Genomic DNA, 22712 nt, shown 5'->3' with positions numbered 1-22712 from the left:
GGAGCTATAGGTGGAAGCAATTAAACAATCTGTGACCTTTTAAAGTGTAAGTGTGTGATATTGTTTTTACTTGTTACTGTGTTATGTATTTTTGTGTTTTTATATTGTAAGCCATACTGTGATCCTCAAGTGAAGGGCAGTATAGAAAGTAACAACAACGACAATGACAACAATTGCCCCCACTAACAAAAGTATTATGCCTAGTCCTTACTTGACACCAGGTATGGTGTCCTGGGAGCATGAGCTCAACACCCCACAGGTAAAAGACCTTGAGAAACAGACTGATTCACTGTGCTCAAGCTTAGTTTGTATGGATTGGGCTGCATCTACAACTCTGTGCTTGCTGGTGAGGACTTTGGTGGAAGCTTATATCTTCTGTAACTGGGACCCAAAGTCACCCCCTGGAGCATAACACTAAGTAAACAAGTGATGTGGTAACATGTAGATGCCACCAGCTGTCTTTTTTGCCCACCCCCCTATTTATTTTATTGTCAACTTTTCTCTGTATAATGTTCAAAAAATTACAAGTGACGGTTGATTCTGTTCTTTCTAGCAGGCAAGACCGGCTGTGGAAAAGCACTCTCTGAACCTCCTTCTCCAACAAACCTTTTCAGATTCAGCCCACACACCAGGTCTGATTCTGTCTTCTTTCTCACTCTTGATTCCTAAGGCTTTTGCATCTTTTCAGCGCTTCCTCTCATTTAATAATTCTCCCATGAATTTCTCTCCTGACTGCTGCCTATGTCTCTCATAGCCATCTCCATGCTACAGGTGCCATGTACTCTGTAGCTGTTGCTATCACCAACATCTCAGTAATGATCCATCATGGAATTTTGTTCTCCTTAGCTTCCATTTCCCTCAAAACCTCGGTAAAAGGATTGTTGAGTGAAATGTACAAGAACCACCCCTTTGAATGTCAGCTATGTAACATTTCAGTCTACTTGCTCCATGGAACATTTTTGGGAAGAATCTTTGTCAAGACTTCTGAAATTCAGTACAATCCAAAAGGAGGCTGCTAAAATCACTACCTTTTTGTTACCAGCAAATTTGGAAACCAATGCAAAAAAATGTAAAAAATGTTTTCTATTTCACAGAGATGTGGGTAATAAATAAACCGCTGGCTTCAATATTATGATTTTTCCTGCTCTGTTACATTGCTATGCTCAGTTACTCTTATTACCAGGGCTTTTTTCAGATGGAACTTGCCGGAACTCAGTTCCAACACTTCTCAGGTGAGTGCCATTGCCATTCCAAGAGAACGAGGGTGAGTTCTGGCACCCCTTTCCCCTAGAAAAACAGCACTGTTTATTACTGACCTTGTTGTTTCAAGCCAGGCCTCCCTCTGAACTTTGCCACCACGTCAAAATAACAATGGCCCTGCACACGATTTGATTTCCATCTTTCTGTGAACTATTTCCCCTTTCCAAATAGTTACGTAAAAGGCAAAATTAGGTCTTGGGGGGGACAAAGCCATTGTTAGGTGTGCAATGAGAATGGTTGTGCAATTAAACATATGGAGCACAATCCTCCTCTCCCAGCAGAAAATGAGAGAGGATGAAAGGACCCATGGACAAGAGTTACAACCATAGCTTGGGCAGCATAAATATAATATTTGGGGTTTGGGGGGGATTGTTGTGCCCCTGGGCGTGAAGTTGAATTCTGTGGACACTTGGTCCCTTTACAGCTCTATGATTCCATAAAAACTGCATTTCCGCAAAAGTTAATTACATCTGTTGAAGGTGAGAGAAAGAGAGGGGGGCAAGTTCCATAGGACAGAGAACTCTGCATAAAAACAAGACATTATCTAAATGACTCCCTCTTCACTCGCAGAAGCTGCCACACTATCAGATTATACTAACTTAAAAGTGAAACAGCAGCGGTGGCACTGGAAGCCATAATAGTTCTTTGGTTAAGAGGAGCTATAAAAATCTCATTGTCAACAGCATCATTCACTGTGATAACCGTATTTCAACTGAAACAAAACCTCTGGAACATTATACCCCAGTCTATTCATCTATAATGAGGTCTGTAGTCTGGGGAGCTTTCAGGCTGAATTCTATGCATTGTGACTCGCAAAATGAAACCCTGGTATTATATGCTTACTGACATTTACATCAGCAGGGATTCATGCAGCAAAAAACCAAATGCCATGCATTGCTAATTTAGCTAAAATATGAAACAAAACACACTATGAAGATATTATCTTCATCAACAGTTTAAGCAGGCAATGACCGACCCTTTCAGTGCAATAAATAATGCAAGTTGCAATGACAGCTCGGGTTAGAAGTTATCACTTCACTTGCTGATAAACCAATCCTGCTTCAACCTATTTTTGTATTTGTGCCTGGTTGAACAGCCCAAACCTAATATTTTATTCTACTGACTTTCAGCTAGCTTGTTATCCAAGGGAGATGACACATATGGCCAATGTTTGGGGTCATTTTGATACCACTTTTTTTATTATCAGCCCAGATTAAACGTGGATTGTAGTGAAGCAGTAATCTGAATCCCAATTTAGCACTGCTAAATATCTCTTGGAATAGTGATCTGGGCTTTGATGTGATCCCTACAGAAGCGGCTTAGACATGCTGGCCACATGACCCGGAAGCTGTACGCCGGCTCCCTCGGCCAATAAAGCGAGATGAGCGCTGCAACCCCAGAGTCGGCCACAACTGGACCTAATGTTCAGGGGTCCCTTTACCTTTACCTATGATCCTTACTAGCAGAAAACTCAGGTGATCAGTATCTGTTTGTTAGGAAGTGAGTCACCCCGCAAGAAAGTAATGGTTCTTCACAGTGCTATTTTTATGGAAAATGAGGTGCAGGAATTCACCCTGAATGCCTCCCCTGTTCTCTTATAATGGCAATGGCGTACACCATAGCATCCACCAGCTGCCAAAACTGAGTTCTGATGAGTTCTGGCTGAAAAAAAGCCCTGATTCTACAAACTCATGGTATTCCTTAGTTATGAATAAATATACCTAATTGTATGTAAGTTAAGAGATCTTTTTTTTTAAAAAAAAGCAAACCCAATGGCCTGGCAAGTGCCTGTCTTTTTACAAGATATATGGAATGTCGAGGTGTCTTTTTAGAGGTGTGAAAGAAACAAGGGGGTGAGGGAAGAAGGTGGGAATAGGGTTGAGGGGATCTGTGTCAGGAGGTTGAACCCCACTATACAGCCGTACCTTGGTTTTCAAACACCTTGGGAGTCGAACGTTTTGGCTCCTGAACAACTGAAAACCGGAAGTGACTGCTCCAGTTTTTTAATGTTCCTTGGAACCCAAATGTCCGATGCGACTTCCATGGCTCCCGATTGGCTGCAGGAGTTTCCTGCAGCCAATCGGAAGCCACACCTTGGTTTACGAACTTTTTGGAAGTCGAATGAACTTCTGGAACAGATTTTGTTCAGCTTCCGAGGTACCACTGTACGGAGATGTTTCAGGAGGAAGAAAAGAGGGGCCCTTTCTATTGTGTAGCGTGCAGTGAATGCTTACTTGAATTATTGTCCAGGAATAGTTGAACAAGGCCAGATAGAAATAAATAATAATAAAAGAATGTTTTGGAACGTCATAACTGCAGAAGCTTAAATTGCATGTATGTACAAATACTGACATCTGGGGCTCTGAATGTGTTCTTAGTACACTGAAAGGATCATAATGCGAATCCCATACATAATGAACTAACCCATGGCTAGGCAAACTAAGACCCGGGGGCTGGATGCGGCCCAATCACCTTCTAAATACGGCCCACAGACGGTCCAGGAATCAGTGTGTTTTCACATGAGTAGAATGTGTCCTTTTATTTAAAATGCATCTCAGATTTATTTGTGGGGCATAGGAATTCGTTCATTTCCTCCTACCAAAATATAGTCTGGCCCCCATAAGGTCTGAGGGACAGTGGACTGGCCCTCTGCTGAAAAGAGAGTTACTAACCTCTCTAGTCCTTAACAAGATGTTCAACCACTTCTACAGTGCAGCTACTAAAATCTTGCACCATGAAAACCAAGTAGTACACGAAAAGCTGTAGATGGAATTCAATAAAGATCACAACACAAACATTAGCAAACGGAAGATACTGATTAGATTGTGATTAGACCCATGTCGTTGCTGCAACGTGACGTCAGCAAGAAAGATCCACCAGAGATGCCTAGAGTCTCTCAACATTTGCACTGATTAGGCAGTTGTGTTTTTTAAATCACAACACCAATGAAGAAAATCAAAGACAGAGACTAATAACTCTCACATCAAAGGCAGAGCCTACATATTTGCTCTAGATTTTCAGTGATTTATTGCAAACAATTTACTTATTGACTCATGGCATCGTCTTCTTTTTGCTCTAGGGGATCCATCTCTTCTTTGGCTGTGCCCATTATGCTTTCATGCAAAATTAATGTTTCACTGGGGTATGGCTTATTTTTCTTACAGAATAATGCGCCATTAATTCCACACTACAAACGCTTTGTGTCTACCCCCCAACACACTGTGCCAACTTTCTGTTTTATGCTCATCTCTTGAAATCAAGACACCCAGTTTCTGTTCAGGCTCAGTTGATGGAGCTCTCTGGCCTCAGTGGAGGAGCAGTAGCCCACTGAAGATATGAGAATGGAGTCAGGGCATGGATTTTTTTACTGACTTCAAGAGCAGAGCCCACTGGAGCAGGTGCAAGGAGCGCCCAGTGCATACATGCAGGATACAGGCCCCCAGATGCTGCTGTACTATAATTCCCTAGTAAACCCAGAGAGCATGACCATCTATCTATCTATAGATTTATTGTGGCCATTGGCCCATATCGAAAACAATACATCAAAATTTATCCATAAACAATACAATTTAAACAGTTCCAAGTTAAAACACCCATATAAAACCAATTTTACTTCAGTTAAGTAAACACTATACACAATAAGCTCCCTCTATGTAAACCGCAATTCAAATCCATCAGATTTTGGGGGGTATGCGTCTTAGTTCTGGCACTTATTGATGGATCTTGAGTTTAGCTAAGCTGTCAGTGTCATACAGTGATCCATTTCTCCTCTTTTGAAATAAGACATTAATCAGGTATCTAGCGACTGCAAGGGATCTACTTGTATCTTCGTTGTTTAATAAGTATATTATTTGGGCTTCCTGAGGTCTGTTGGCAATTCTCGATAAATATGGGGCCAGAAACTTGAACCGTGAAGCCGAATGTAAAGGACAACAGAAGATTATATGATATAATGATTCTGTAAATCCACTTTTACAGTCACAGAGGAGTGAGATCTGTCCGTTGGCCTTTTGGCTAAGATCTCGGCCTTTTGGCTAAGATCAAGTGTAGAGAGCATGCCCAATGTCTAGGGATGGTGGAAGTTGAGTCCAACAACTTCTAGGGGGCCACGGTACCCCATCCCTGACATATGTGATGCAGCTTTTTTTTAAAAAAAATGTAGTTTCCCCTTGTTTTTCTAGTAACTGGAAACCAAGGGAACAACAAAAAACCTTTCTCATGATTGCTCTGACGGCTTTTCATGAAGTTTTTGCCAGCCTGGGTCCTAAAGCACTGCTTTCAGACCAAGGTGTAAAGGTAAAGGACCCCTGACAGTTAAGTCCAGTCACAGACGACTCTGGGGTTGCAGCGCTCCTCTCGCTTTACAGGCCGAGGGAGCTGGCGTTTGTCTGCAGACAGTTTTTCCGGGTCATGTGGCTAGCATGACTAAGCTGCTTCTGGGTGCAACGTAACACCGAAACCAGAGCAGAGCACAGAAACACCGCTTACCCTTCCGCTAGAGTGGTACCTATTTATCTACTTGCACTTTTTGGCATGCTTTCGAACTGCTAGGTTGGCAGGAGCTGGGACTGAGCAACAGGAGCTCACCCTGTCATGGGGATTTGAACGGCCGACTTTCTGATTGGCAAGCCCAAGAGGCTCTGTGGTTTAACCCATTGCGCCACCCGCGCTGTGTACTAAGGTACTTGGCTGTAATATAAATTGTCTGGCAACTGTAGTAAATGACTATTTAATTTAAATGTTCTGTTGAAGATGCAGCATGTTAGAGGCAGGGTTTTCTGACCCCCTCACATAACGCTCCCTAAACAGGGCTTCCAGTATCTATGTAAGAAAAAATACTTTGTGTGTGGGTTAAGGTTGTCAATTCATCATTGACTTGAGCCTTGGCAGATCTGGATAGCTTTATTAAATCTTCATGCCAGCACCTTCCTCCTATTGGGCAACAGGTATTTTGACAAGTGCTAGAGGGGATACCTGCACCAAATGTGTGGTTATTTGCAATATAAAGATGTTCTCTTTATATTAGAAGTTAAAGTTTCATTAGTGGTAAAAGTCCCCTATTGGCTGTGGCTGACTGCTCCTTTTTAATATTGTTCTTACCTTCAGAAAAAATCCGACCCGATAGGTAGGTTTTCCCAAAGCAGCAAGATATAGCTATTAATTCAAAGGGCCTATTCATTCATTACTTTCTGTCAAGAAATGAATCTCCCACTGAAGTGAATCTCGCACTGGAATCCATTTAACTAAGTGGGACTTAGCTTTGAGTAGGCAAACTTAGGACTGAACTCTTGGACATATGAACACCCTCTCCTATCACAGGGGCAAGTACCGTATTTTTTGCTCTATAAGACTCACTTTTCCCCTCCTAATAAGTAAGGAGAAATGTGTGTGCGTCTTATGGAGCGAATGCAGGCTGCGCAGCTGTCCCAGAAGCCAGAAGAGCAGGAGGGATTGCTGCTTTCACTGCGCAGCGATCCTTCTTGCTGTTCTGGCTTCTGAGATTCAGAATAATTTTTTTCTTGTTTTCCTCCTCCCAAAACTAGGGGAGTCTTGTGGTCTGGTGCGTCTTATAGAGAGAAAAATACGGTAATCAGCTGACCCAGGTTGTACTGTATTTATTTGAATGCAGTTGAAACACAGGCCCATTCTACCCAATAAAACATGTAGCAGTCAGGGAAATACTGTGTTCAAATAAAGGTGACACAGGCCACTTCATTTGTTGCTTACATCCTACCTACCCCAGTGAGTCAAATGCACATACAGAAACCTTTGACTCCTTCTAGGTTGAATTTTCTTCCTGAGAAGTAACAACTGAACACGTCAGCTGCATTGCAGGGCGTTGGGCTAGATGATATCCTGGGCCCCTTCCAACTCTTACAGTTCTATGATGGTTGGATACACCCGTTCTAGGTCCAAAGCTATGAAAGCAGACTAGCCAAACGTAAGAAAGATTACATATATATCGCAAAGTATTGGAAGACACCAGATCTACCCACCTTGGAAGAATGGCAGATGAAGGTGATAGACTACATGGGACTGGCAGAAATGACTGGCAGAATCCAAGACCAGGGGAGAGAGACAGCGGAAGAAGATTGGAAGAAATTTAAGGACTATCTTAAGAAATACTGCAAAATTAATGAATGCTAGAATGACGATGGTTTAGAAAAAGATCTGGTTTCCAGCTGGATTGGATAAGTAGTAAGAAACGAAGGGTTAAATACTAAATGAAATTAAGGGAAAGGATTTGCTGAATTAATAAAATAGAAACTGGAATACAGAGAGGAGAGGTATGGGGAAGTCGGGAAAGTAAGGTATAAGGGAAAAAAGGGAATGAAATTATACTTGTTTATTTCTTTCTTTTTTGTCTTTTTTCTGTTTGTCTTTTATTATTGTCTTGTTTTGTATTTGTATAATTTTTGAAAAACTTATTAAAAATCTTTTTTAAAAGAAGATTACATATATAGAGAGAGAGGAACTGCAACAACCCACTTGCTACATTTCCAACAAGCTAAAAAATGGTAGTTATATAAAAGATTAAATACGAGATGTTTCTTAAATTAATACAATCCCTGCAAAAGATGCCAAACAGCATTAAGTTCCAAAGTCCCTTCAAATAAATGGATTCTAATGAAGTAGAGCCGATAACCCTCAGTGCACCCAATTATTGTCTCCTAACAGGTTTTCACTATAACTCAATGAGATTTTTTTTTCAATTAGAAACCACTCTCATTTTACAAAAAAATGTGCAGCAGGTTGCAGGGAAACAAGTTAGAATGACGAATGAAAATGTTTTAGTTATGTGCCCAGAATGCCTAATGGATAGGATGTATTTATAGGAATCATCTGTTTGCAAAACTATGTCATAAAGGGCTAATGACCTCAGCAGCAATATGTGGAATTTAATATGCACTAATCCCAAGAGCTGGAAAGGTAAGATTTACTCTAAAATTACTTTTTTTTTGTACTACCTCTCAGTCACCCCACAAGCCACTCCTGATGGAAACTGTAGTCTGCAGGTTTCCCTTCCCTGGTATACACAGGATCACTGATGAAGGACTTCTCACACATTTGATTTTACCCCTTACAATTGCCACTGCTTCCTTTGCAGATGAACTTTCAGGCAGATTCTTTATTATTATTAAATTTCTATTCCACTCTTCCTCATAAAGGCTCTAATTTTCCTATCTCCAGAGGAGCAGCAGACGTCAGTCACAGCTACTGTCACCTGCTTCAACCTCAAATAGCTCTGGCTCTGCTACCCAACGGGGAGGTTTGAACAGTAAACACGGTTCTACATGCATGTAAGCAGTTGCAGAACTTTTCAGCCATGCTCAACTCCATTGGATCGCTCACGGGTCCCTGTGTCTGCAAATATTTAAATATTTACCTATGCATATCAAACATCAATCCTGCTGCTGTTTAAATTGTCACTTAGAGGTACACACCCTGATTTATTTCTTTTTTCTATTTCAGCTGTTGAGTCGCCTCAATGAATGTGTAAACCAAACTGCTACTGAAGAACATTGAGTTAACCCAGGATATCCAGCTGGGTAAACAAGCCTTGCTCCCCTCTCTGAATAATGCATTTAGAGGGTTGGGAATGTATTCTGCAGGGAGCACTAAATAATTTTGTCCTCCTTACATTTGGATTCACTATTGAAGCTAGAGCAGCTGCCTTCAGAAATCCTTGTTAACTCATGTTATGCTCCTGAAGGGAGGCATAGCAGAAACCAGATAGGATTCTTCAAGTTAGAGACCTTACATATTCCCAAGCAATAGCCAGGTAAAGGCAGTCATTCTTGGCACAGCTATGGCTGGCAGCAGACTTGGTTTCTCCTGAACATCTATATCTTACAGCCCAATTTTCAACTAGCATATGATATACAACAGCCTCAGATGCTCTTTTTTATCAAAGTTGTTGATATACTATTGGACATTGTTCTACAGAGGAAGTAGCATAAGGCATTGTTGCTGTTGTTTAGCAGTGTCCTACTCTTCGTGACTTGCCGATCGGAAGGTCGGCGGTACGAATCCCCGCGATGGGGTGAGCTCCCGTTGTTCGGTCCCAGCTCCTGTCAACCTAGTAGTTCGAAAGCACCTCCGGGTGCAAGTAGATAAATAGGGACCGCTCTCCGGCGGGAAGGTAAACGGCGTTTCCGTGTGCTGCTCTGGTTCGCCAGAAGCGGCTTAGTCACGCTGGCCACGTGACCCGGAAGCTGCCTGCGGACAAGCGCCGGCTCCCGGCCTATACAGTGAGATGAGCGCGCAACCCCCGAGTCAGTCACGACTGGACCTGATGGTCAGGGGTAGGGGTACCTTTACCTTTACCTTTGCTCTTCGTGACCCCCTGGACCAGAGCACGTCAGCTGCTTAAACTTCCTGTACACAGCCTTGGCTAGGGATTTACGTAACAGGAGAAATATTTTTCAAATATTTCAAATATAGTTAAAGTGAATAACTGGATACATTGGACAAAGACTAAAAAACCGAAATAAAAAAAAACACAGATACCAACATTATGCAATCAGTATCTTGCTTAAAGAGAAACTAAAGTGATTTCTTGTCATTTGCTGGCTATTTATTTCATATATCAATGAAACCGGGCTTAAGGACAAACTGCCAAAATCATTCTTGCAGATTTGGATATTATAACCTTCTGAATATAGACACTTGATACCTTATGTGGCTGAAATCGTGCATATAACCCGTTCCCTATGGGTTCAACTGGCCTTCTGAACATTAAACTCTCTCTCTGTCTCCATGAGCACAACCCTTTATCCTGTATGGAGAACAATTATGAGAATTACACCCTGATTCCACTAGAGCAGTGAGGGGATGACCACTACATCCTGCTATAGTCTCTGTGTTTTTCGTATGTGTATTATATCAATGAAAACAAAATAAAAATAAAAATATTGATGGATTATTCTCACTGTTAATGAGAGGTGGCAATGAAAAAGAAAAAGCTTGCCGTCGCCCTACCATTCTAATTTTAAAATATTTTGAGAAAAGATACCCTGAAAACCTTTTAATTTTAAATTTAGCTACACTAATTCACTCGCTGAGGCCAAACAGGTAAAATGTTCTCCCGCTTTATACTGCTGAACAATTCTGCACTATTTCTTTATCAGCTGGTTCAGGACAGATGCAACCTTTGAGCATATCAAGGGTGTAAAACACAACAAAGATAATTACAAAATTGTATTATTTGCGGATTGTCAGGGAACTGACATCGGAGCCAGAGGTGGAGGCAAGGCTCCCAAGCGATGCTGGAGAAGGGCCCAGCAGGGAGAGAGGGAGCTCATCGGCTGGGGAAGGAAATCAGCGTAACACCAGGGATAAAGGGGGGCAGATAGGGGAATCGGAGAGGGGGCTCCAGAACTCATCGCCAGAGACCAGCGGGGAGAGCACGGGTCCTCCGCTACCCACACCCTGGTAGGCAGAGTAGGCAGAGACTTGGCGTCAAAGAACTTCTTTGCTGGAAGACGTTCAAGAAACGCCCACTGACGGATTCTCCTAGAGATTGAAACAGCCACGAAGTGAAGAGCTGTCCAGCCAGAAAAGGCTTAACCAGGCTACCTAGCCAGGAGTGGCGGCAACTTACGCACGAGCAACCCCATATAACCATTACACGGATGATATCCTTTTATTTATTACAAAACCAGAAGATACAATTCCAAAAATTATGGAATAAAAACCTTTTGCAGTAAATCAGGATATTCTATAAATTGGACAAAATCAGAGATTTTACCAATTGGGCCAAGGGCTACATTGTATAGAAACCATCAATTTCGGATGTACAAAGACTTTATTAAATACTTGGGCATAATGATTTCATCAGATATAGACCAAATTGAAAATTACATTTGAATCAAATTATAAATGAGATTTCTTTTGATACTGAAAGGTGGGGACCCCTAAACCTTTCCCTTTGGGGAAAGGTTAATGTCCTCAAAACAAAGTTGTTCCAAAGCTTTTATACATTCTTAGAGGGTTTCCAATACATATTCCCAAATTTCACTTCCAAAAAATAAATCAACTATTTAGATCGTGCCTATGGGGTACAAAGCCACCAAAAATATCACTACATAAAATGCAACTTCCAACTAAGGAAGGTGGCTTTGGTCTCCCAAATCTGGAACTATATCACCAGGCCTACCTGCTGAGTAAGACTAACGATTGGAGAGCTAGCAGGAATCCGAATTGGGCTACTCTCAAATATAGTTTCTTGGAACCTCTTGTAGGGTGGACTAAACTTGGCTCCAATTTTATGAAATATCCTATTATCCTGGAGACTATTAAAGCACCTATAAAAATTTGGATGAATATAAATAAAAATAATAAGGATGACCCCTATCAGCATGAGAAATTGACAATATGGGCCAACCCAAAATTAAAAATTGGAGATCAAATAATACTTTGGCAAAGTTGGATGAAAAAATGTATTTTGACATTGAATCAATTAATTGATGAAAATTACAAATTTGTGGAACATAAGACTTTGCAAGTAAAGTATGGATTAAGCAGTGAAACACAATGGCAATACATCCAATTGAAACATATGTTGGAAAGGCAGTTTTGCCCTGACGTTATAGCAGCATCGGAAACACCCATGCTGCTACAAGATTTAATTTCTGCAACAAAAACAAAGAACTCTACACTTGCACTATATAAAACCCTACTCAACGGAAAGAAACAGGATTTAGAATATGATAGACAAAATTGGAGTGAAGAGTTAGGGGTACAGATGATATATGGTATCATATATGGTATGATATATGGGAGTCAAGTATAAAATCAACAGAAATAGCCTCTATGGATCTAAGACTTATTCAGCAGAAAATAATATTCAGAGTCCACTGAACTCCCGCAAAACTATACCAGAGGAAAATAACAAGTGCAGACAACTGCTGGAGATGTGGGAATGCGAACTTGGTACATATGATGATTAATTGCCCGAAGATAAGATCATTTTGGTTCAAGGTGAGGACATTTATAGCAAGAGTAAAAAAAAGGAAATTGTTATTTAGGCGAATTGAATTTAAATCTAAATTATACTCTGGAAACATGGGAGATTACAAGGGGTCAAAAAAAATGGATGTACTGTGCCATATTAGAAGCAAAAAAAATTGTTTTGATGAATTGGAAGAGCCGCAAAAAGATTCCACTGAACACATGGATTGATAATATGGACAGACTAGCTACATACAAATGAATTGCATGTCGACGCAAATTACGAATGGAAAAATATGAAGAAATCTGGAAGGAATATTTAAGTGATAAGGCAGACAGTGGTGGGAAGTAGGGGGAGGAGAGGAGGGGAAATATTGTTAAAAAGGTGCAGTACTCAAATCTGAATTGTCAAATTGTGTTATTAGTGTTATTATGGTTTTTGTTGTGTCTTTTGCGGTTGTTGTTTGTATTGAAAAAATGATTAAATTTTTTTTTAAAAAAAAGGACAGATGCAACCTCCTAGCCAAAATTATGAAGGAAAAATGTCCACACACGCCAACTGCAAACTTCAGTGATTGGAAATACTGTGTCTATGAAATCCACAGACTTACCACCTTCTGCAAAACTGGGATAGTAAAATAATCTCTTAGGGCACCTTCAATATGCATGGAAAATCTTTTACAACTTTCTATACAGAAGAAAAAAGTTTAATGGTTGCAGACAACCAGCTGCATTTTTGTTCTCCTATAATACCCAAATGGTATGAATAATTCATGCATCCAGGTATGCCAAAATAAAATGGAACTAGTGAAAAGAACTAAATTAGGATTACATAGCAAAAGCATAGGTTAAGCAAGAACACTATCTTACCTCCAAGGGCCCTTCCAGACTGGGGTTTTATTTCTAACATGCCAAAGGTGCAATAATAATGCAATAGTGGTGTATTTATGTCAGACCGTCCACAAATTAGATGTTTGGTGATAGTTTCCCAGTGTTACCATATTATTGCTCTCTGGAGGGACACTTTGTAGAACATTTGTGGCATGGAAGAGTTAGGAGGAAACTACAGGCATGTATGTATTGCAAATAATTCAGTACGTGCACCTCAAAACATTTGCAGGTGCCAATGGTCTTGAAAGTGTGATCATGTATAATCGCCTCCAGGGCTTTTTTTCAGGGGGAACTCACAGGAACTCAGTTCCAGCACCTCTCTAGTGGGTGCCATTTCCATTCTAAGAGAACGAGGGAGGTGTTCATGGTGAGTTCTGGCACCTCTTTTTCTAGAAAAATGGCACTGATCACCTCAATAACATCATGAGCATACTGAATGCTCAGTAAAAAGGAGATATCCTAATAGGGAGCGAAGTTATGTGCCTCTGTCTAGTTCATATTACTGTAATAGCACCAACCTGGATAAAGAAAATAAACTTTGTGAAGGGGGGTTTCAAAATTCTATTTTAAAGGTAGAAAATTTAATGAACCTGTAATGGTTATATGGGGTTGCTCGTGCGTAAGTTGCCGCCACTCCTGGCTAGGTAGCCTGGTTAACCTTTCCTGGCTGGACAGCCCTTCACTTCGTGGCTGTTCAGTCGCTAGCAGAATCCGTCAGTGGACGTTTCTTGAACTTCTTCCAGCAAAGAAGTTCTTTGACGCCAAGTCTCCGCCTACTTTCCCTGCGCGGAAGTCTTCTGCGCAGGGTGGGTGTGGGTAGCGGAGGACCTGTGCTCTCCCCGCTGGTCTCCGGGGAAGAGTCCTGGAGCCCTCTCTCCGATTCCCCCATCCGCCCCCCTTTATCCCTGGTGTTAAGCTGATTTCCTTCCCCAGCCGATGAGTTCCCTCTCTCCCTGCTTGGCCCTTCTCTAGCATCGCTTGGGAGCCCTGCCTCCACTTCTGGCTCCGATGTCAGTTCCCTGACAGAACCTCTCTACAATATTCCTTATTACACATAAAGTGGTTCAGACTGTACATTTTATTTAGAAAAATTCAACTAAGATTTCTTCCATTTATTACAGCATTGGGAATTAAAAAAAAAAAGGTGACCTAGTGGAGAAGTTGACAGTCAAACTATCGAAGAACTATAATTGTCCTCCAGCAGAGAAAGCCCTCAATGTGTTCAGCAGCTCCAGCCAGCCGAAAAACTCCTGCTACCTCTAGATTAGAATATACAATTTACTTTCATTAATGAAAAATTAAATGAAAGAGCTCTTCCTTCTTCTGTTATGATTAAAGACGAAAGCTGGCTGAGTAGCTTTCGGGAAGATATTTGGGTCCCAAGAGCTAAAATCCAATACACTGTAATTGCTCTACAATCTCACACCGGATTAACATTCTCTCTCTCTCTCTCTCTCTCTCTCTCTCTCTCTCTCTCTCTCTCTCTCTCTCTCTCACACACACACACACACACACACGCACATCACGCAAGGATAAGAAAATATATGGAAGTGGCAGTTAAATATATACAGTAAGCTTGCTGAAATGAAAAACCGATCTTAAGGATGAGAAGGATTGAAACAAGAAACCAATGCTAACAATTGTCTAGTTTATACATTATGGTAAGATGCGGTTAATGGCTTGCAATGAATGAATAGCCATGAAGCGTCGCTTGTTGTTAGATCCGAACCCTAGATTGTGTCTTCTACTCCTCCCAAACAAGGCACAATCATGAAAGTCAAGTATTCTTCTCAGCCACCCAGAACAGACCGACTTGAAAGATTATACCTCTTTGTGAAGTAGCTGCATAGACATTTTATTCAATTCAATGTAAGTTAGCTGTTCCCGCCAAAGACCCGACAAACCCGCAGCAACAGTACCAATAAAACAATATGGATCATGCCTCCATCATATAAGCCAACACCCATGATATAAGAAAGAGGTTAATAGAGACACCGAAATCCCTGTCTCCACTAACCCAGCCAGTGTACCAGTTATGGCATTCACGTTAGAAATTTCATTTTCCAATGCATCCATTCTGCTAAAGATTCCCGCTGATGTTTGCTTTGAAAAGAGATATTGGTCGCATAAAAGCTCCCTTTTTTAAAGAAAAAGATGGGAAACACAAGCTCCTGGTCCTGTCGCATTGTGGGCTCCTCCGGTGCCTGCCCGGCAATTGGGGCAGAATCCAGTTGCCCCCACACTTTTCCCTTCCCCAGACAAACGGGAAAGGGGAACATGAAGAGAATGAAGTAGAAATGAAGAAACTGGGGGGTGGAGGCAGCCAACAGGAAAACACAGTGAAAAAACTCACTCAGAAAGATGATCCAGCAAACAAGGTGAAGGAGAGGACTAGACAAAGGGAAAATCCACACAAAACAAGCACTCAAGCAAGTGTTTTGCTCCACACACAGAGAGAGACGAAGACCCAACCATCCCTTGCAGCAGTCCAGAGAGAGATGGGATGACTCCTCCCTTCCGGAGAGGACATTGCAAGTTGAAGACCCTGCCTGTCTCCAGTAGGGGAGTCATCCCTATCCCTGCTCAAATCTCTTCTGAGGTGTTAACTTATAATGCTAAAACTATACAATGCATTACTGAACATTTCCACTGCTGAGCTCATCCATATGCTTAAATGAAGCATAAGTCTGTCAATGTTTCAACACATTAGAATAAAATGCCACATAAAAGACTATTGTCACACTTTGTGGTTTAGTCGGGTCCGACTCTTTGTGACCCCCTGGACCAAAGCACGCCAGGCACTCCTGTCTTCCACTGCCTCCCACAGTTTGGTCAAACTCATGCTGGTAGCTTCGAGAACACTGTCCAACCATCTCGTCCTCTGTCGTCCCCTTCTCCTTGTGCCCTCCATCTTTCCCAACATCAGGGTCTTTTCCAGGGAGTCTTCTCTTCTCATGAGGTGGCCAAAGTCTTAGAGCCTCAGCTATTTTCCCACAATTATTTAGAATTTTAAAGGTGGAAACAGTGCTAGCAATTTTGAAATCTTGTTTTCCCTCACAAACGTTTTATCACACTTTCTCCAAACTCTGGGGTTAAATTATTCTTATTTTTTAGATGAATTTGGTCTATGGGTACTAAAAGCTAATTCAAAACTCTGGTTTCTCTTCAGATCGTATAAATTTTTCGCCTTTTACATTTCTTTCTTTTTTTTAACTTTCATTTTGCTTTAAACAAGTACATATAAATATAGACAACCAAAATTACAAAGGAAAATTCCTTAATAGTAATGAAAAAAACTACAAAAAACTACAAAAAATATCGAAGTACATGACGCAGAACATAAGCAACTATGGGAAAGATAAAAGAAAAGAAAAGAAAAGAAAAGAGAAAAATAGAAAAAAGGGGAAAAAAGAAAAAAAGGAAGATGAGCCAAAGCAAGAAAGCTCATCTATTGTACACTTCCGTCAAGCTCGCAACAGATCATTATTCTTATCAATTCTCTCTATCTGCATTCCAAAGGAATCCCTCATCTTGGTATCAGGGAGCATTTCTGTATGCAGTATCATTCTAAACATAACCAGGTCTTTCTTGTTGAGCCCTTGTCCCCTAAATAATTATTTAAACATTCCCATTCTTCTTTCACCAATTTTTTAGGTTTATCTTTTATTGCATCTGTCAGCTTTGCAAGCTCCAAGTACTCGCACAATTTGACTACCCATACCTCTTTAGTGGGTGTATTTTTATCTTCCCAGTATTTTGCCACTATAGCCCTTGCTGCTGACGTTGCATACATAAATAGCCTAGTTTTCTTTTTGGAAATATTATCTGAAAGCATTCCTAGTAAAAATTCTTCCGGTTTCTTGCTAAATGCAGTTTTTATCAATCTCTTTATCTCTTCATAAATCATATTGCAAAATCTTTGTATCTCTAGACATCACCACCACATATGGTAGTATGTTCCCTTTTACATTTTGATCACCTTCAAAACTAGTCCAGAGAGACATATGAAATCATATTAGGTGGAAACCAACAAATCAAAGGAACTTTGCTTCCAAATGCTACCCTTCCCAAAATCTTGCCTTGTTGAAGTCTTCAGAAGTTGCTCTCATCTCTTTCCATGTCTTATTCAGCAGCTGGATGCAAATGCAGAAGAACTCTTCAAATGATCTGTCGTGCGTGAAGAACATTGGGTGGAAATCATTGCAGGTCTCACTTGCTAAATATGAATAAATTAAAACAAAAAAGTATTAATATGTGATTGACGAGGAGATCCGCCTAGAATAATATACAGCAATAATATAATTAACTGGCTTGAGGCAATAAGCAGTGAGTGAACAGGTCAGAGCAATTTGAGAACTACTTAACAAATGGCACCACCACTTCTGGAAAAAAAAGTGCTGGTTGTTTTAATTTAATAACCCATTCTTCACCCTAAATTCCCAGGGCAGGTTATAACAATATAAAATACAACATTAAAAGGGTGTTTTAAAAAAACACAAAAAACTTAGAATTACAAAAACAGCAAAAAATAGGGTGAGCTCTAAAAATATACACCCTTTAAAGTGTAATTTCTTAAACTACAACTGTATAAATATAAAAGAATAAAAAACTTGTCCAGTAGCACCTTAGAGACCAATTAAGTTTGTTCTTGGTATAAGCTTTTGTGTGCATGCACACTTCTTCAGATACCTGAATCTACAACTGTACATTTCACCTTATCACAAGTTTATTCCTTTTTTGAGGCTCCTCAAAATTTATGGAATTTATGGGACCAGATACAAGTCCAAAGATCCAACAGCAAAGCAGGCCTTTGGAGCAGCTCACCCTCTTGGTGGGCTCTACTACATGGTGAAGGGTCACCTCATAGTTCTTCCATCTAACTAAACTAGGGCAGAGATGGCCAATGTGCCTCCTGAACCAGGGCCTAATTCTCACAAGCAGTGATGGTGCAATGGCCATCTGCTTCCAGGCTATGTATCTCTTCAGAACACAAGTGGGAGCTCACATGATTGAATACACTCAGTTCATATGATAAAATCCCTGTACACACAAAACCAGATGTTAGAGAGGAGAGACCAACCCTAGTCTTCCCTTTGACATTCTACTATACTTTGTTCAGGGATTTTAAAGCTTCATGCATGTTTACCCCCAACTCACATTCCAAAAAGGTACAGATTAGAAACTAGATTTATTGCCCATCTGTTTTTTTTTGGGGGGGGGGATAACAAGATCTACACAAATTATTTTGGAGGGGCGTTTGGCATAGTGATGGTCAGCTGGATTGGTCAGTGGTGCAACTGGACTTGGAAATGGCATGATCTTTGAGATATAGTTGCTATTCTTGGTTATGGCTGGTGTTTGGACCTTACCTCTCCCACGGTTGTTACTAAACCATTTTACAATCTGTGACTTTAATCACCAGGATGCCCTCACAGAACAGAGGCCCAAAACCTTTCTAACGGTGCCATGTTCCAATTACAAAGTTAAATTATAAATGCAAGTTTTAATTATAATGTCAGGTGGGTTGAAATCCAATCAATTTCTCCTGGAGATATGGTTAGGGTGCAAGTTAATTTAATAGTCTGGGCCCAATAACATTTCATTATTTTTCATGGCTGGACTCTCAAGGGGAGTTATGAAAGTCATTGTATTCAAATCTACAAGTTAGGCCTGAGTCATTAAAATAAATGAGTGGTGTCAGGGGCCTCATTTTCAGGGGTTCGTGGCACCTTCAGTTTCCATTCATCCTCACTGCAGCTGTGACTGAACAGCATTTCTGATCATCAGACCTTCCGCCTGTAATTGAACACAACAGTAGCAAAGCCCAAGGGACCTGTGCAGTTGTCATCAACACTATTAAGAACGAGCAGAAATAAAGGCACTGCCGCAAACAAGGGAATGAAACCAGGCAATGGCCTTGGGATATCAAGGTCTTTTTAAAATTAAATTTCTCACATCCTCAGCAGCTCAGTTTTGCATCTTACAAATGCAAATGAAAACAAACAAAAACAAAAAGTGAGGGAAGTATATATCAGAGATACAGGAAAGGAATAATAATCATAATAATCCGCCAAAGTGTTATGGCTCCAATGAGTCTTCCTCCGTGGCTTATTTCACCTGTTTGCTTATAAGATGCTCAAAGACCATCCATTTTAAGGGACCTTGCAGGGCACAGCTTGGAGCAGCTTGTAAGGGAGGGAGCAGGATAAACCCCTCAGGAAGGCTCAGTTGAGCTGAAATGCATATGGCTTACATAATAAACGTTCACCCTCGGAAAGCAAATACCGTATTTTTTGCACCATAACACTCACTTTTTTTCTCCTAGAAAGTAAGGGGAAATGTCTGTGCGTGTTATGGAGGGAATGCCTACGGGTGTCATGCCTACGGATTTTCCTCCTCTAAAAACTACGTGCGTGTTATGGTCGGGTGCGTGTTATAGAGCGAAAAATATGGTAGTTTATAGCCCAGCTCAAAAAAACGAAATTTCAGATTCCAGTACCAACACTAAATTGGGGGGGACATATTTTGCTAATGAATCCTTAGGTGATCAGCTCAAGATACCTTTGCTCAGAAATTGATTCTTATTTAAACCGTAGAACTGACAATTGGAAAAGTGGGATTGAGGTCCCTTAAAATAATGTCTCGCCATGTTCAGAAATGGTAGACATTTGATACAGCAGCTGGACTGGAGGTTGGGAAAGGGAGGGGAACAAACAGATGCTCTTGTCTGCCACGTGTGACTAACTTTATATAAATGCAGGCAGAAATTGTAGAACATCTTTACACAGCATGCTAGCCAAAGCCTAAGTCCAATTCAACACCAACATCAATTTTCAGACAGCATCATTTCAGATTTCAGCTGTGTGTTGGGTGGCCATGGGGTGGTAGTGATGGGAGATTGCATTGTTGAGTGCTCACCAGTTTGCCATTTAAAAATGCTCTTTGCATGTAGAAAATTAGATGTTAGGGAGAAGAGCATTCAAATATGGAATTTAGCATCTAATACTATGAAATGGTACAAGCTAGGATAATTGTACCAGATGACCTTCTATATGTACACACTAAATCTCAGACTGAACATATTCTGAAGAATTTTGACATAGTACTTGTACTTAGTGGGCATTTTGTTTCATTGAATTTACTTTGAAAATCAACAACGGTTGCCTTCCACCCCATTCTCTTGGCATGAGAAAAGCTAGAAATCTTTTTTTTTTAAAAAAGAAAAAAGTAAGCAAAACTGCTAAATTGCATATTTTCAAAATAGTTTTTCATCCCAGCACCCCTAGGTGTAACCTGAAACCTGCATAGCAGCCAGGAGTGTCTAGTCTATTAACCCTCTTCCCATACACCATCTTGAAACTGAAACCAAGGCAGCAAGTATGGCTTTAACATGAAGCCATATTTTTCTTTTTTCTTCTTCCTCCTCGCTTTCTCAAAACCTTGCTCAGCATGTTGTGATGTTTTGGTTGGCCTTATAAAAGTAGCCCTTGTGATGAGCTTTCTAAGTTTTCATACGAGCCAACCTGACTACCTTTGCTTTTTATTTTCTTGTGTTATTTTTTTCATGCTTTGCCTTAAACCACTTCATAGCTCGGGGGGGGGCCCTAATTAGGATGATCTGTGGCATATCCAAAATAGTCAGCTATCGTTTCCTATCAAATCAGCTTGTTCTCTGAGCAGTTATTCATACAGTATTTCAAAGCATGTATTTCTTTTGGTTCCTGAGTTAGAGAAGTCTATAGCTTTCAGCCAGGGGCTGATTTCAGGGTGGTGGGCTGTATTCAGTATGGTAGATCCTAAGACTGTGCAGAAATCGAGGGAAACTATTCAAATGCGGTTGAGGCATACAAGAAGCCTTCTGATGTCGCAGTGTATCATTATAATTGCTACCAAAGTGTAAAAACTGCTATTGTCTCGCATTTCACTGATGTCATAAGGATTCTATAAAGTCTTGGGCTTCAGCTGAAATAATATGCAAAGCAAATCTTGGTAGGATAAAAATATAACAAAAGGTACCCTGAGGAATTTTAAGCATTAACAGAAGGAGGTCTTAAGAAATGGCAAGGAAAGTGAGAGTGGCATGAACACTATGAAAATTCTTACTACTACAACTGCTTTTATGCAGCTTTTAGACATGTCTCTATATTAAAATCTTGCTGAATTTAGTGGAAGTGGATGCTATTATCAATCTACAAAGACAGTTCCATATAGCAGTAATTCTGAAGCAAGATTTCCCCACATACTTCAAAATGACATTATTTGAAGCCAGAAACGGTCACTGAGCATTGTTATGACCTGAGTTTTTAATGTGGTCATTTTTATTACACTGGAACAAAAAGTTAACTTAAAATAAAAGTCAATAACTTTTCTAACTTTGATAAGAACACGTGAGCTAGAAACATACTGACCAATTTTTTTTCATAAAACGCTTCTTTTTTGTTAGCTGTGAATCAAGAATAAGTAATATTTTGAGCATTTTATGAAGGAAAAAGAGGACCTGGCTGATACCAGCAGAAGTATTTTGGGGTTTCCTCCAGCACCTGCTCCATCCCAACTTTACTTATTAAAACTATTTAGAGACTGCTTCCCAAGCAAGGGTCCTGAAGTGGTTTAGAGAATATAATTACAACACTAAAATGTTATAAACATGAAAAATCAAGTATTAAAATATATATAAAATCAAAATGAACTGCAAACAAAAATTCAGCGATATACACAATACCTAAAATAGGCCAACAAGCTACTTGGGTAAAATCTGAGCTAACAATATTTGTTCTTAACAGTCTTTAGAAGCACCCTACTGCGGGTGCTTCCCGTATAAAGCAGGAGAGAGTCAACTCTTCACACATGTGGCTTGTTTCCTAGGTACCTTGATTTCTTTAAGGGGAAAAAAAACATCTAGTTTCAAGACTAAGCAAAGAACAAGTCTAGGATTCCTCTCTCTCATATCATATAGGTATCAGAGAAGTGACAATTGCGAGGAAGGTCTCAATGAAATTTGAAAAGGTGCAATGTAGCCTAAAACATTATGCAGAGTGGTTCACAGAAACTAAAATTCCGGTCTACACACATAGCCTTAACCTGTCCTCCTACTGTCTGATCCACTCACACTGTCTTTGGAGATCAACCTCTTTTACATGACACGGCTGACCTTCATATTGACCCAACTGCCTAGCAAGCCAGCAACTGGCGTTGTCATGGTTTCACTCAACTCACAGTAATGATTGTGACAGCAGCCAAAGTCCAACCAATGCCTGCCAGCTCATCTGCATGCTTGGTTTAGTAAAGACAGAAGGAAACATGCAGAAAAAGGCCACTCGTTAAATCGACCAGGTTGTTTTGCCCAATCTGTACAAGTTATATAAAGGTAAAGGTACCTCTGCCCGTACGGGCCAGTCGTGTCCGACAATAGGGTTGTGCGCCCATCTCACTTAAGAGGCTGGGGGCCAGCGCTGTCCAGAGACACTTCCGGGTCACGTGGCCAGCATGACGAAGCTCCTCTGGCGAGCCAGCACCAGCACAGCACACGGAAACGCCGTTAACCTTCCCGCTATATAAAGCGGTACCTATTTATCTACTTGCACTTAAGAGTGCTTTCGAACTGCTAG

General features: G+C 40.6%; 1 protein-coding gene across 6 annotated transcripts in view; it reads right to left on the bottom strand.

The window, feature by feature from the left end:
* ELMO1 (engulfment and cell motility 1) overlaps nucleotides 1-22712 on the bottom strand; it is a 312564-nt gene that overhangs the window by 81623 nt on the left and 208229 nt on the right. For 4 of the 6 annotated variants that reach the window (XM_081931087.1, XM_081931085.1, XM_081931086.1 and 1 more), the window contains one exon: nucleotides 17184-17320. In XM_081931087.1, the coding sequence (XP_081787213.1) occupies nucleotides 17184-17320 (137 nt within the window). Of the gene's footprint in view, nucleotides 1-17183; nucleotides 17321-22197; nucleotides 22326-22712 lie in introns of those variants that run through there. The other 2 variants (XM_081931089.1, XM_081931090.1) reach the window with 2 other exon arrangements.

This window comes from Podarcis melisellensis (genome assembly GCF_964234715.1).
Source record: "Podarcis melisellensis genome assembly, chromosome: 12".
NCBI lineage: Eukaryota > Metazoa > Chordata > Lepidosauria > Squamata > Lacertidae > Podarcis > Podarcis melisellensis.
Note: the sequence above shows the minus strand (reverse complement) of the source record. Positions and strands in the feature narration are given on the sequence as shown.